Here is a 13,273-nt window from a genome sequence, read left to right as displayed (position 1 = left end):
TTATTTGTTGGAAATGCTTTCCTATCTATGGTGACTGACTATAGGACTTGCAACCCTAAAGTAGACAGGGGGTCTGCACCTTCATGTATATCAGTGCATTATTTTTATATATTTTCACACCATGGTAAAGATATAGGCATTCTGCAGCTATTCTAGCCATATTATGTACTGTACATTTTTTTAAATTGTCTTTTGCTATAATGTACAGATTTTATGTTAAATGATTTAACATGCTTCCTTTGCAAAGTATTTTGGAATGTATATAGAAATTAAAATATTTCATAATGAACGTGTGTACTGTTTTTCCACATTGCCAGCACTTGCTACTTACTTAGTTTTGCATTAACATTAACCCTTAAGGACCCATGACGTACATGTACTTCATGGGGATCGGGCAGGGGTCTGGCAGTCACTGATAGCCGGACCCCTGCTGCATGCGCCAGCATCAGTGAAATCACAGATGCTGTCAGCGCTGACCGCGGCACATGAAGGGTTAATGTGCTGGCAGGCAGCACGTGCGATGTCGGGCGGGGATCGGAGCTGCCATCGGGTCCGTGTGCTGCTGTGACGGGGACCCGATGGCATGGAAGGCAGCGGGTCTGCGTTCCGGTGGAGAGCCTGCGAGATCCAGCCCCCTGGATCTCACAGGCAGGAAGCTGTAGGAGTAATACACACTGTATTACTCATACAGCCAATGCAGTCATTTTCCCCAAATACAGTTAAAACTAATTTGTAAAAAATAAGGTAGACATTAGGTATTGCTGTGTCCGTATCGACCTGCTCTATGAACATATCACATGACCTAACCCCTCAGATGAATGTAAAAAATAAAAATATAATTATATTATATCTGTGATAAATAAACAATTTTTTGTCACCTTACATCACTAAAAGTACAACAAACACTAAGCGATCAAAAAGGCGTATGCCCACCAAAATAGTACCAATCTAACAGTCACCTCATCCCGCAAAAAAAAAAAATAAAATGAGCCCCTACCCAAGAAATCGCCCAAAAAATAAAAAAAACTATGGCTCATAATATGGAAACATCAGGTTTTTTTGTTTTGTTTTAAAAATGCTCTTATTGCGTAAAACGTAAGTAAATATAAAAAAAGAATACATATTAGGTATCACCGCGTCCGTAAGAACCTGCTTTATAAAAAAAAATAATCACATGACCTAACCCCTCAAGTGAACACCGTAATTTTTTAAAAATAAAAACAGTGTAAAAAAATGTTGTCACATCACAAAAAATGTAATAGCAAGCGATCAAAAAGTCATACGCATCCGAAAATAGTGCCAGTCATCTCATCGCGCAAAAATCATACCCTACCTATGATAATCATCCAAAAACTATGGCTCTCTTTTTTGTTTCAAAAATGAAATCATTGTGTAAAACTTACATAAATAAAGTAGAAATATTAGTTATCGCCACATCCGTAATAACCTGCTCTATAAAAATATCCCATGACCTAACTGCTCAGATGAATACCATAAAAAAAAGTAAAAAAATATTTTTTTTAGGCACATTACATCACAAAAAGTGTAATAGCAAGCAATCAAAAAGTCATATGCACCCTATAATAGTACCAGTCAGTCATCTCATCCTGAAAAAAACGAGCCTCTACACAAGACAGTCGCCCAAAAAATAAATTAAACTATGGCTTTCAGAATGTGGAGACACAAAAAAAAATAAAAAAAAAATTATATATATATATATATATTTTTTTTAAATACTTTGTTATGTAAAACTGAAAAACTAAAAAAGTTGTCATATATGGTATTGTCGCGTCCGTGACAACCTGCTCTATAAAAATACCATATAATCTAACCTTACAGATGAATGTTTTAAATATCAAAATAAAAAAGGTGCCAAAACAGCCATTTGTTGTTACCTTGCCTCATAAAAAGTGCAATATAGAGAAACCAAAAATCATATGTACCCTAAAATAGTACCAACAAAACTGCCACCTTATCCCGGACTTTCCAAAATGAGGTCACTTTTTTGGAGTTTCTAGTCTAGGGGTGCATCAGGGGGGCTTCAAATGTGACATGGCAGCTTAAAATTACCCCAGTGAAATCTGCTTTCCAAAAAACCATATGGCGTTCCTTTCCTTCTGCGCAATGCCGTGTGCCCATACAGCAGTTTATGACCACATATGGGGTGTTTCTATAAACTACAGAATCAGGGCCATAAATATTGAGCTGTTTCGCTGTTAACCCTTGCTTTTTCAAATGAAAAATCTGCCAAAAAAGTCAAATTTTTATCTCTATTTTCCATTAATTCTTGTGGAACACCTAAAGGGTTAACAAAGTTTGTAAAATTTGTTTTAAAAACCTTGAGGGGTGTAGTTTCTAAAATTGGGTCATTTTTGGGTGGTCTCTATTATGTAAGCCTCATAAAGTGACTTCAGACCTGAACTGGTCCTGAAAAAGTGGGTTTTAGAAATTTTCTGAAAATTTTTAAGATTTGCTTCTAAACTTCTAAGCCTTGTAACATCCCCCCAAAAAATAAAATGGCTTTAACAAAATGATCCAAACATGAAGTAGACATATGCGGAAATGTAAAGTAATAACTATTTTTGGAGGTATTGCTATCTATTTTAAAAAGTAGAGAAATTAAAAAAAATTTTAATAAATAAAATTACTTTTTTTTTATTTTACCACTGTCATGAAGTACAATACGTCACGAGAAAATCTCAGAATGGCCTGGATCAGTAAAACAGTTTTAAAGTTATCACCACAAAGAGACACGTCAGACGTGCAAAAAAATGGCCTGGTCCTTAAGGTGAAAAATAGCAGGGTCCTGAAGGGGTTAACGGAATATTCACACTGCATATTTGTTGCACAAATGTTTACTAGTTCATTGATCTAAATAGGGCCTGTGGAAATCAATGTGGTTGGTGCAGAAACAACCCCATTCAGAGGTATAGAACTGATGTTTCAATCTCAGAAATTTCAGCAATAAATCTGCCAAATATGAATTCACACCAAGAACTAGTAGGCTACTTCTGCAATGGGGACTACCAGTCTTTTGCTCGGAAATATCCATCAGTTGCTTATCTGTCATGTCCAGATGGTTTTACTGTAACACTCAAGGCTAACGGGACAATTGCCAGGGCATGTGTAGTCCATGACTGCTGTTCCCTTTGAACTGATTAAAAGAAAGAGCAGATGTGTTCTAGGACATGAATAATTTTAGTAAAATGATGGTTGTAAGTGTACAATAACTCGAGAAACCAGACATTGCCATAAATAGGGAAAAAATTATCATTAACAGTTTGCAATGTATTAAAACAGATGTGTCGCAATGTTTTGTGTCAGCATCATTTAGGCAAACATTGTGATTTTTTTTTTGATTTTTTTTTACACTTTCTAGAAAGTGTGCAGAACTCAGTGAGAAAGCATCTCACAGCCCAAAATATTGACAATAATATAATGGCACAATCTCATAACTGGCGTAGATTTGCTTTTTGAGCTGCACAGACTGCCCCAAATTTGAGTGTATGAATGAATGAATACTCTCCAAGAGGCACATGAATAGACTGGCTTAGTATTCTTCCTAGCTCCTGCATAATTTGAGGCATTTGTACTCAGTTTAACCATTTTTAAGAACGACTGTTGACTATATACATTTGGGTGCTCCTTGCAAGGACATGAAATGAAAAATATAAAAAATTTCCACACCCAACCCACCCAAAAATACACAGCCGGAGAACAGGGTGTCACGGAAGGTGTACAGAAAACTAGAAGACTGACTGGATCCAAAACTAAGGAACCAAAGGGAGAGCCCTGCAACAGACCTGGCTCTCTCCCTAACTGCTCAGCCTATGCAAAAATCTCAATGGTAGATGATCGCATATCCTCGTTCCTCGACTGTATAACACTTGAACACCTTATAATAGTGAGGGGACACGACCACCGGCTCCCTACACTTGATACGGAGAGTGTCAGGGTCACCTGGGATCCAGCAAACAGGAAAACACAAATGAATGAACAAAACTTATCTGTAGAAGACTCAGTAGTAGCATCCAGCATGCACACACTCCAGGAAGTTGAATAAACCGCAAAGTGATGCAGTATGGGAAGGGATTTAAAGGGATGCAATCAGTGCAACTACATGACAGCTGAGAGAGGCTAACGAGATGAGAAAACAAAAGGAACCTCAAGGAGGAGGTTCTGAAGAACGTCTGTCAGAGCTTCTCAGATGTCTGGTGGTGACACAGGGGCTCCACAGCTATATATGGAGTCAAAGCAAAACAAAAAAAAATCTAAAACAAGCAATAAACAATGTACATCATTAATTATCACAAAATATTGGCAGGGGACATTTACTTCATTTGTTTCAAGTGAACAGGATCACGGGGAAGATAAAAATCCCCATAGCTGGTGGAATGAGTGCAGGAATTGTACCGACAGGTTTTATATTGAAGTACTGCCTTTCTAGACTTCTGCCGTACATGTATGTAGGAAGTCCAATCTTAAAAAATGGCGCCTGCTCACATGTGCCTTAGGGCTATTTCATACTTGCGTTCTTTTCTTCCGGCATAGAGTTCCGTCGTCGGGGCTCTATGCCGGAAGAATCCTGATCAGTTTTATCCTAATGCATTCTGAATGGAGAGAAATCCGTTCAGGACCGGAAAGTTTTTTGGGCCGGAGAAAATACCGCAGCATGCTGCGTTTTGCTCCGGCCAAAAATCCTGAACACTTGCAGCAACGCCGGATCCGGAATTAATGCCCATTGAAAGGCATTAATCTGGATCCGGCCTTAAGCTAAACGTCGTTTCGGCGCATTGCCGGATCCGACGTTTAGCTTTTTCTGAATGGTTACCATGGCTGCCGGGACGCTAAAGTCCTGGCAGCCATGGTAAAGTGTAGTGGGGAGCGGGTGAGCAGTATACTTACCGTCCGTGCGGCTCCCGGGGCGCTTCATAGTGACGTCAGGGCGCCCCACGCGCATGGATGACGTGATCGCATGGCACTTCATCCATGCGCATGGGGCGCTCTGACGTCATTCTGGAGCGCCCCGGGAGCCGCACGGACGGTAAGTATACTGCTCCCCCGCTCCCCACTACTACTATGGCAACCAGGACTTTAATAGCGTCCTGGCTGCCATAGTAACACTGAACACATTTTGAAGACGGATCAGTCTTCAAATGCTTTCAGTTCACTTGCGTTTTTCCGGATCCGGCGTGTAATTCCGGCAAATGGAGTACACGCCGGATCCGGACAACGCAAGTGTGAAAGAGCCCTTAGCCGTCTTGTTTTCTGCTTCTTTTTTTTTAAACAAGAAACACCCAGAGCTAATGTCTGGTTAGCCATATCACCAATCAGACATTTAACTGTCCGATGCCATGGCCAATTGTGACCACATTATCTGAGGAGGCTATTTTTAGGAGCGCTGTCCTAGTTCTCTATGGTTTTTAAAGTCTCTGCTTGCAGTCATTTAACAAATATTTATTGGTTACTTTCAGGGGAAAAGAAAATCTGTCTTAGTCATTGCATGGCTTATTAGAAGTGCAGCTCTCCTACACATACTATAACCAACCCTACATCTAAGTAATCACATGACCAGGACTTGGGGTGCATCACTATCTGCAAAAGGAGAAAGCAAGAGAATGCAATACAGGAGGGTAGCTGTGATGGTTAATTGTAGCCTGAAACTAGATGTAACTTTTAGGTAACCACTGGCATATTAAAACAAAACCTTTAAATTGTCTCATCTTTTCACAAATTTAACAACAAATTCCAGTAGGACACCGTTGCCCAGTTCTTTGAGATCTTTGTAATTTTAGTTTCACCATTCCGGTATAAGACAGATATGTAAAGACCATACTGTTTTGCGCTCATTTCATTGGATGCATTACACATATATTAATATTAAAAACATACCCAAATATACTATGCAGCACATGAGTAATCATGCTGTTAGAGTACATCTCCTTCACTGCTATGGGAGTTGCAAAAATAGTGAAGCTCCGTAATTCAGCCACCACTTCCGAGGGTAAGGCCTCATGCACACGACCGTTGTGCGCATCCATGCCAGTTGTTCCGTTTTCCGTAATTTTCTGCGGACCCATTGACTTTCAATGGGTCCATTGAAAACTCGGAAAATGCACCGTTTGTCATCAATGCGTCCGTGATCAGTGTTTCCTGTCCGTCAAAAAAATATGACCTGTCCTACGGTTCACGGACCCATTCAAGTCAATGAGTCCGTGAAAAAACACGGAGGCACACAAGATTGCCATCCACGTCTGTGATCCGTATGCTACTTTAGCACAGACGGATCTGCAGATCAGTCTGCATACAGCTTTTTCAGAGCTGGTGGCGGCGGAGAGTTCTGATCGGAGTCCCAGTTTAATCGCTGGGGCTCCTATCGGTAACCATGGCAACCAGGACGCTACTGTAGTCCTGGCTGCCATGTTAACTTAGCAATTTTAGAAGCATGATATGCACAATTAACCCCTCAGGGGCGGCACCTGAGGGGTTAATTGTGCGGATCACATCCCCCTGTAAGAGATCGGATGCTGACAGGCAGCAGGGGGCAGTCATGTCCACAGTTCTTAGTATATTCTAACTTGAAGCGTCGCCATCGCCATGGGAAACGCCTGTGTTAGAATATACTGTTGCATCTGAGTTTTCACGATGTAACTCAAATCCGATGGTATATTCTAACAGGCGTTCCCCTGGTGATGGGGACGCTTCAAGTTAAAATATACCATCGGATTGGAGAAAACTCCGATAGGGACTCTTGGACTTTACATTGAAAGTCAATGGGGACGGATCAGTTTGCAATTGCACCATATTGTGTCAACGTAAAAAGGATCCGTCCCCATTGACTTGCATTGTAAGTCAGGATGGATCTGTTTGGCTCTGCACGGCCAGGCGGACACCAAAACGACTTTTTTTTTTTTTTTTTTCTCCTTACTTTCCTTCATGTCTGGTGATCCTCCAAAAATCACGGAAGACACACGGAAGAAAAAATGGACACTGATCACAGAACAACGGAACCCCGTTTTGCGGACTGTGAAAAAATACTGTCGTGTGCATGAGGCCTCATTCTGATCGCAGCCATGAGGCTAAGGCTAAGCTAGGAATAACCCTTTACAGTTAGAACCCTTTCTGGTTTCATAAGATCAGACGTTTGCCGCATGAATGGGGTTGTCTTACTCTGGGAAGATGCAGCAGCTTTACTTTTCCTCTACAGGCAGCGACTGCAGAAGGTGGGAGGAACGCAGTATTTTAGGTACAGTGCTCAGAATTGCACAAGAGTGAAAATCAAAGTAAAGCCACATTGGATCACTTGGTTTTCAGTATTTTTTTTTTTAACTAAACTTTCAGTTTTTACATATGGTTTTCAATGCTGCAGCTTTTCTCCACTGAAGTCAGCAAGTTTCAATCACCTTTATCAGGACGCTGTGGTTCATAAAGTGCACTAAAATACAAATATATTTACAGACAGAAAAGGAAAAGGACCCCATCATGTGTAATCACCTTTTTATATTTAAAAAAATATATATAAATTATTGCTTCAGGAGTGAGTTTTGTGAAAAACTGACTGTTTACCATGGAAACCAATCTCAAAGCATCTTCCATTTTACCACAGCAAGCTATGTTAAAGCTTAGCTTTAACTGGGTTAGATGGGTAACAAGACCAGTTTCTCTCTTGAACTAAGCAAAGCTATTCCTAAACACATAGGTCTCATTTAAATCAAAAACATTTTTCCATTTCTCAAATGAACTGAATGTAGATCTAATTACAGTAGCTCAAGCCATATTTACCAGTAAGTATATTAAAAAAAGATATACGGTATACTCCAGAATCAATGCACCAATACCATAAAAATATATGGCCAAGGAACTAGTCTGAACAGACACACACGTTCCTTACCCATTAGATGCATTTGGGATCTAGGGAAAGGACCTCAATCTGGGCCTCTGCTATCTCATTACACAGGTCTGCAAAAATAATTTTTTCAAGAGCTGTTTTGGTTATTCCTTGTGTTTTTTGGTGCGCTGAATCCAAAAATGACCTCCATTTTGTCACAGGATATTATGTTTCCTGACAACTTGGGTAACTATGTTAAATAAGGCAATACCTCAAAATAAATGGAAATAGACTTCTAAAATTAAAGTTTTATTACAATTTTTTCAAGAAAATTATTTTGAACTGAAATTAGCCCACCTACACACACTAATCTCTATTCTTCTTCCCTGTGAGGCTCCTCATGGTGCATTTACTCTTGTGAGTAGAATCTGGAATGTCTCTCTGAAGCATCCAACAGTAGTCTGCCATCATTGTAATGCTCCATTTTCCCTGGTATCGCCTTTCCATCTCTTTAATGTCTTGGTGGAATCGTTCCCCTTGTTCCTCACCCACTGCTCCCAATTTTTCAGGAAAGAAGTCAAGATGGGACTGGAGGAAATGCACTTTCAAACTCATTAGGCAACCTAAAGCTTGAAATGCTTTCAGCATTCGTCAGACGATCTTTTTGTAGTGAGGATCTTTGTTATTGCCTAAAAATTTCTATACAACTTCTTTAAATGCAATCCACCCTTCATTTTGAGGATCAGTCATGGTATTGACAAACCCTTGATCAACTATAAGCCTTCTATTGTCTGGTTAGACGAACACACCTTCCTTCAATTTTGCCTCCGACAAGCCTGGAAACTTGGTGACCAAGTATTTGAAGCATTCTCCATCCCTTGGAAGTGCTTCATCAATCCCAATTTTATGTGGAGAGGTGGTATAACAACTTAATGGTAGGGTACCAAAGTTTCTCGGAGGACATTTTCCTCACAGGCTGTGAGAACCCTCGACTACCAACTCTTCTTGGTCCAGTGATTTTTTTTTTTGGTCTTGACTGTCCAATAGACACAGAAAACAAGGGAATTTGGTATACCCAGCTTGTTGCCCGAGCAGCATGCACAAGACCTTCAAATCCCCACACACTTGCCAACCATGGTCTTCATATTTAAGTTTACGAAGAACCAATTCCAAGTTCTTGTAGGTTTCCTTTAAGTGTACGGAATGACCTATAGGTATGAAAGCTTAAAACCACCGTTGTGGAGTAAAACTGCTTTGAGACTTCATTTTAAAGAATCTATAAAAAAAAAAAATACGCCATTGCTCTGAATCATATTGGATTTTAAATTGACCCACCAGACCTTCGACATCGATGCATTAAACCAACTTGTCTTCCTGGGCAAAGTAAGGAACAAACTCATTTTCATGATGTCTGAACCATGAAGATGACACTCCTGGCAACAATAAATTCCTGCTTTTAAGTCTTGATCCGAGTAACTCCGCGGCATCTTTGGGAAGATTCAAGTCTCTTACCAAATCATTCATCTCCTCCTGAGTAAACAATTTTGGTCTTGCATCATCTTCAAAGTCAGATTCTTCAGGAAAGATTAACCCCTACTACCATTAGAAGCACAGACCCAGGGCTGAGGCTACTTTCACACTGGCATTTTGGCTTTCCGTTTGTGAGATCCGCTCAGGGTTCTCACAAGCAGTCCAAAACGGATCAGTTTTGCCCTAATGCATTCTGAATCGAAAATAATCCGCTCAGAATGCATCAGTTCAGTCTCCGCTTTGGAGGCAGACACCAAAACGCTGCTTGCAGTGTTTTGGTGTCCGTCTGACGAAACTGAGACAAATGGATCCGTTCTGACACACAATGTAAGTCAATGGGGACGGATCAATTTTCTATAACACAATCTGGCACAAAAGAAAACTGATCCATCCTCCATCGACTTTCAATGGTGTTCAAGACGGATCAGTCTTGGCTGTTAAAGATAATACAAACGAATCCGTTCTGAACGGATGCAGACTGTTGTATTTTCTGAACGGATCAGTCTGTGCAGAACCATAACGGATCCGCACCAAACGCAAGCGTAAAAGTAGCCTTACACATACAGCATGCTGCTGAGTATCCCATTAGTCAGACATGTCTTTTAGAGCAGCACTTGTATTCACCCCCTTTGCGGGGAAGGGGGAGGCAGAAATTGTTTACCTGCAAATAACAACAAAGGGTCAAGAAAAGAACTAGGGAAATTAGGAAATAGATTCCCCTCCTAAAACTTGCTTAGCTTATGTATATATTGCTGACCATCAGATTTAGGCTCCATTCACACATCTGCAATTCCATTCCCCATTTTGCAGATCCGCAAAACACACACGGATGTGTGAATGGACCCTTACAGTGCTATTTATTTATTTTTGTTTTTTTATTTCTTATATGCACTTATGTGAATAAATAGTAATTTGGACTTTACATTTTTTTTTTATAAATTCGAAGAGAATTTTGCATTTTGTAGCAAATCATGATGTCTAGGAGTTTTTTCAATATTTTATTTATTGTCAGCACACCAAAATACATGGAAATTAGATGAAAATAATCAAACAGCTTTTTAGTCGCAGACCAATTATTAATGCCTTGTACAATGTCTTGTATGGTCACAGTAAACCGTGACAGAAATTACTTGTAGCCTACTATTTTTCCCATTAGACAAAAGGGGGCAGTTTTCTCTGTGTAAGAACTTTGGCTAAATCTCTGTAGGAATAGAGTCCATGAGTACTTCCTCTCTGTACTTCATGTCTCCTCATGGACTCTATTCCTACAGAGATTCAGCTGAAGATCTTATCAGCTGTATTCAGGATGATAATCCCCAAGAAGCAGAGCAGATAGGAGGATGAGGCAGCTCTTCAGCTCAGTGTTCTGAAGTTGTCCTGCTGTGTGATTAGGACAGGTTCTGTGTGTACTAATAGGACGGTGGCCATTTTATTGCTCCTAATGATTGCTAGACAAAAAGAGCCATTATAACTAATGAACGATATTTGGGAATATATTTATAATAAAGTAATATTTAGGTATTTTCAGTCATTTTCTTAATTCCCGGAGAACCTTTTGAATGACATCAATATAAATTTTGCAGCATTTCCAAGGGTTGCAGAGTTTTAAACCATGGATTTGAAATCCAAGTCACAGAAAAAAAAAAAAAGGGACATAAGACTAATCCGCTGCATATGAATCCTTATGGCATTGGTGCAATGATACCAGATACCAAATCTATTCTCTGAGTTTGGACATTTCGGTGAATACTGGTAATTACATTCAGTTCACATCCCATTAAAATATCACACCACAAATACTCAAACCATTATATATCTAAATGTTTTTCAAGCATTAGTGAATTTCCCAGTAAAAATATTTATGACCTATCCCATAGACACTTCTCTAAGTCTCTTGTCTAAGGGTAAACATAATGACAGTGAACCCCTTCAACAACTTAAGTTAAACACAAAGTCTGTTTTCAGTTTTTAAAACTTTTTTATTTTTAATTTTTTTTTTCAGTTTTTATTTTATATTATCTACAAAGTAAAAGTTTTTTTTTCCTTAACTTAAAAGTTACCCCACTGTCACAAGACAGAGGCCACATCAAACCTGATTCATAAATAATAATCCATCAGTTTGATGATAGAAATTTTACTGAATCGGTTTCAAGTTTAGACATAAAAAGGGGTTTTAGAGTCTTGATTTTTGTTTGTAAGGTGAAGATAGCAGCAAGAATCACTCGTGTTACTTCTTTCGCTAGCTGATGAGTTCATAACTTAGAAGGGCCTTTAAAAATAAATAACTTCCAGTTATCAGCAAGCAAAGGTTGGCTTTAGGAAGAGCGATGCAGTGTCCGGACAGCCTGCAAGCTCCTACATGCCGCTACTCCGTTTGAATCTTTCCCACTGCAAGGTGATCAGTTAGCATTCCTATTGGAGGTTAGCAGAAATCAGGTTTTGTTGTATTTTTTTTTTTATAAACAAAAATGAGAAATTCTAGTTGTCACAACTTCCATCGGTGGGAAGAAGGTGGCGGGAGAATTTTTGGCCTACAAAAGGGTTCCAGCCTTTTTTTCACAGAAACTCCAAGTTCAGAGCTGTTGTTGGTGATGTGCTTGGACTGAGTGACAAAAACAATAAAACAAGTTGTTAATACTAAGGACCTAAAGAGAAACACAGAAAAGTGATCCATTTAAAAACCTGCTGATATTCTAATCCAACGCTCACCTGGAGGATGTGTCATGTAGGGGAAGTGTGCAGTTGTAGAAACAGGAATGGGCTGTAATGCACTCTGTGCAAGCGCTGCTTGAGGACCACCTGGAGGCTGTGCAGTCATCAGCATCATAGGGTGAGCAGTTGGATGAGAAGGAACCATTCCCGACTGAACATGAGCCTAAACAGTAAAGACGATAGGAAAGTCAGACGTGTTCAGGTGATGTCAACTAAGGACTGGAAACATTTGTGATGGTGTGTTTATCTATGCAGGGAAGTTTGCACAATAGTTTGTACTGGTACCATGGAAGAGAAAGATGGGCAATGCAGAGGGAAGGCAGAAGCTGCTTAGGGCCACTTCGGCTTTCTCAAATGTTATACATGTTTAACTTCCTGAGCACTGAGTATACAAAAAAAAAATGTAGCAATGATCGAGTTAATGCAAAACCTGATTACATGGCAGATCACATGATCATTGGGTATGTCTCAATAAGGGCCCTTGCACACAAGCGTATGCTCTCCGAGATATACAGTCTGTGAGCGGGCCATATGTCCCGGAGCTGAATCGTGCACACAGGAGTACACAGCATCATAGATTACAATGCAGTTGTGCACGTCAGGCCGCCCGCGGTGCTATTGTCCCGCACTCATATAATCTTATGAGTGTGGGACAATAGTTCTGTGGGCGGCCCGACGTGCACAGCATCATTGCAATCTATGATGCTGTGTGTACGATCAATGTCGCTCCAGGACATATGGCCCGCTCACGGACCGTATGTCTCAGAGGGCATACGGTCGTGTGCAAGGGCCCCAAGTCAGATGCCTGGTCCTAAGCTGGCTATACACATTAGATAATGTTGTTATATGGAGACCTAATCAACATGCTCCCCAAAGCAATAAGCAGTGACATTTTACCTCCAGTTATGACACACAAAATAAAAAATATATTTTTTTTTTATATAAGAGCTTGTTCACATCGCACTATTATTTTCCATTATTCTGCTCTATCATAGGAGCAGAAGAATAGAAACATAAGTGTCGGATTCGGCACATAACTGACAGGAACAGAGCTTAACAGATCCCACTGACTATAATGGGATACGTTTGGTTTCTTTTATGGAGAAAATGTTTTTGCATGCAGGACTTCTCTCAAATATTTTAGAAAATGTATGTGACAGAGGCTCCGAATGTATTCTCCAATGCAAATTTAAACATACCCTT

At 39.9% G+C, this 13,273-nt stretch overlaps 1 protein-coding gene across 5 annotated transcripts in view; it reads right to left on the bottom strand.

The window, feature by feature from the left end:
• Positions 1 to 11,750: 11,750 nt before the first annotated feature.
• ATXN2 (ataxin 2) overlaps positions 11,751 to 13,273 on the bottom strand; it is a 139,873-nt gene continuing 138,350 nt past the window's right edge. For all 5 annotated transcript variants that reach the window (XM_044275786.1, XM_044275783.1, XM_044275785.1 and 2 more), the window contains 2 exons: positions 12,068 to 12,233; positions 11,751 to 11,960 (listed from right to left, as the gene is read on the bottom strand). In XM_044275786.1, the coding sequence (XP_044131721.1) occupies positions 11,932 to 11,960; positions 12,068 to 12,233 (195 nt within the window). In that variant the 3' untranslated portion in view covers positions 11,751 to 11,931. The remainder of the gene's footprint in view (positions 11,961 to 12,067; positions 12,234 to 13,273) is intronic.

Source organism: Bufo gargarizans, chromosome 1, assembly GCF_014858855.1.
Source record: "Bufo gargarizans isolate SCDJY-AF-19 chromosome 1, ASM1485885v1, whole genome shotgun sequence".
NCBI lineage: Eukaryota > Metazoa > Chordata > Amphibia > Anura > Bufonidae > Bufo > Bufo gargarizans.
This window is presented reverse-complemented; position numbering and strand designations above follow the sequence as displayed.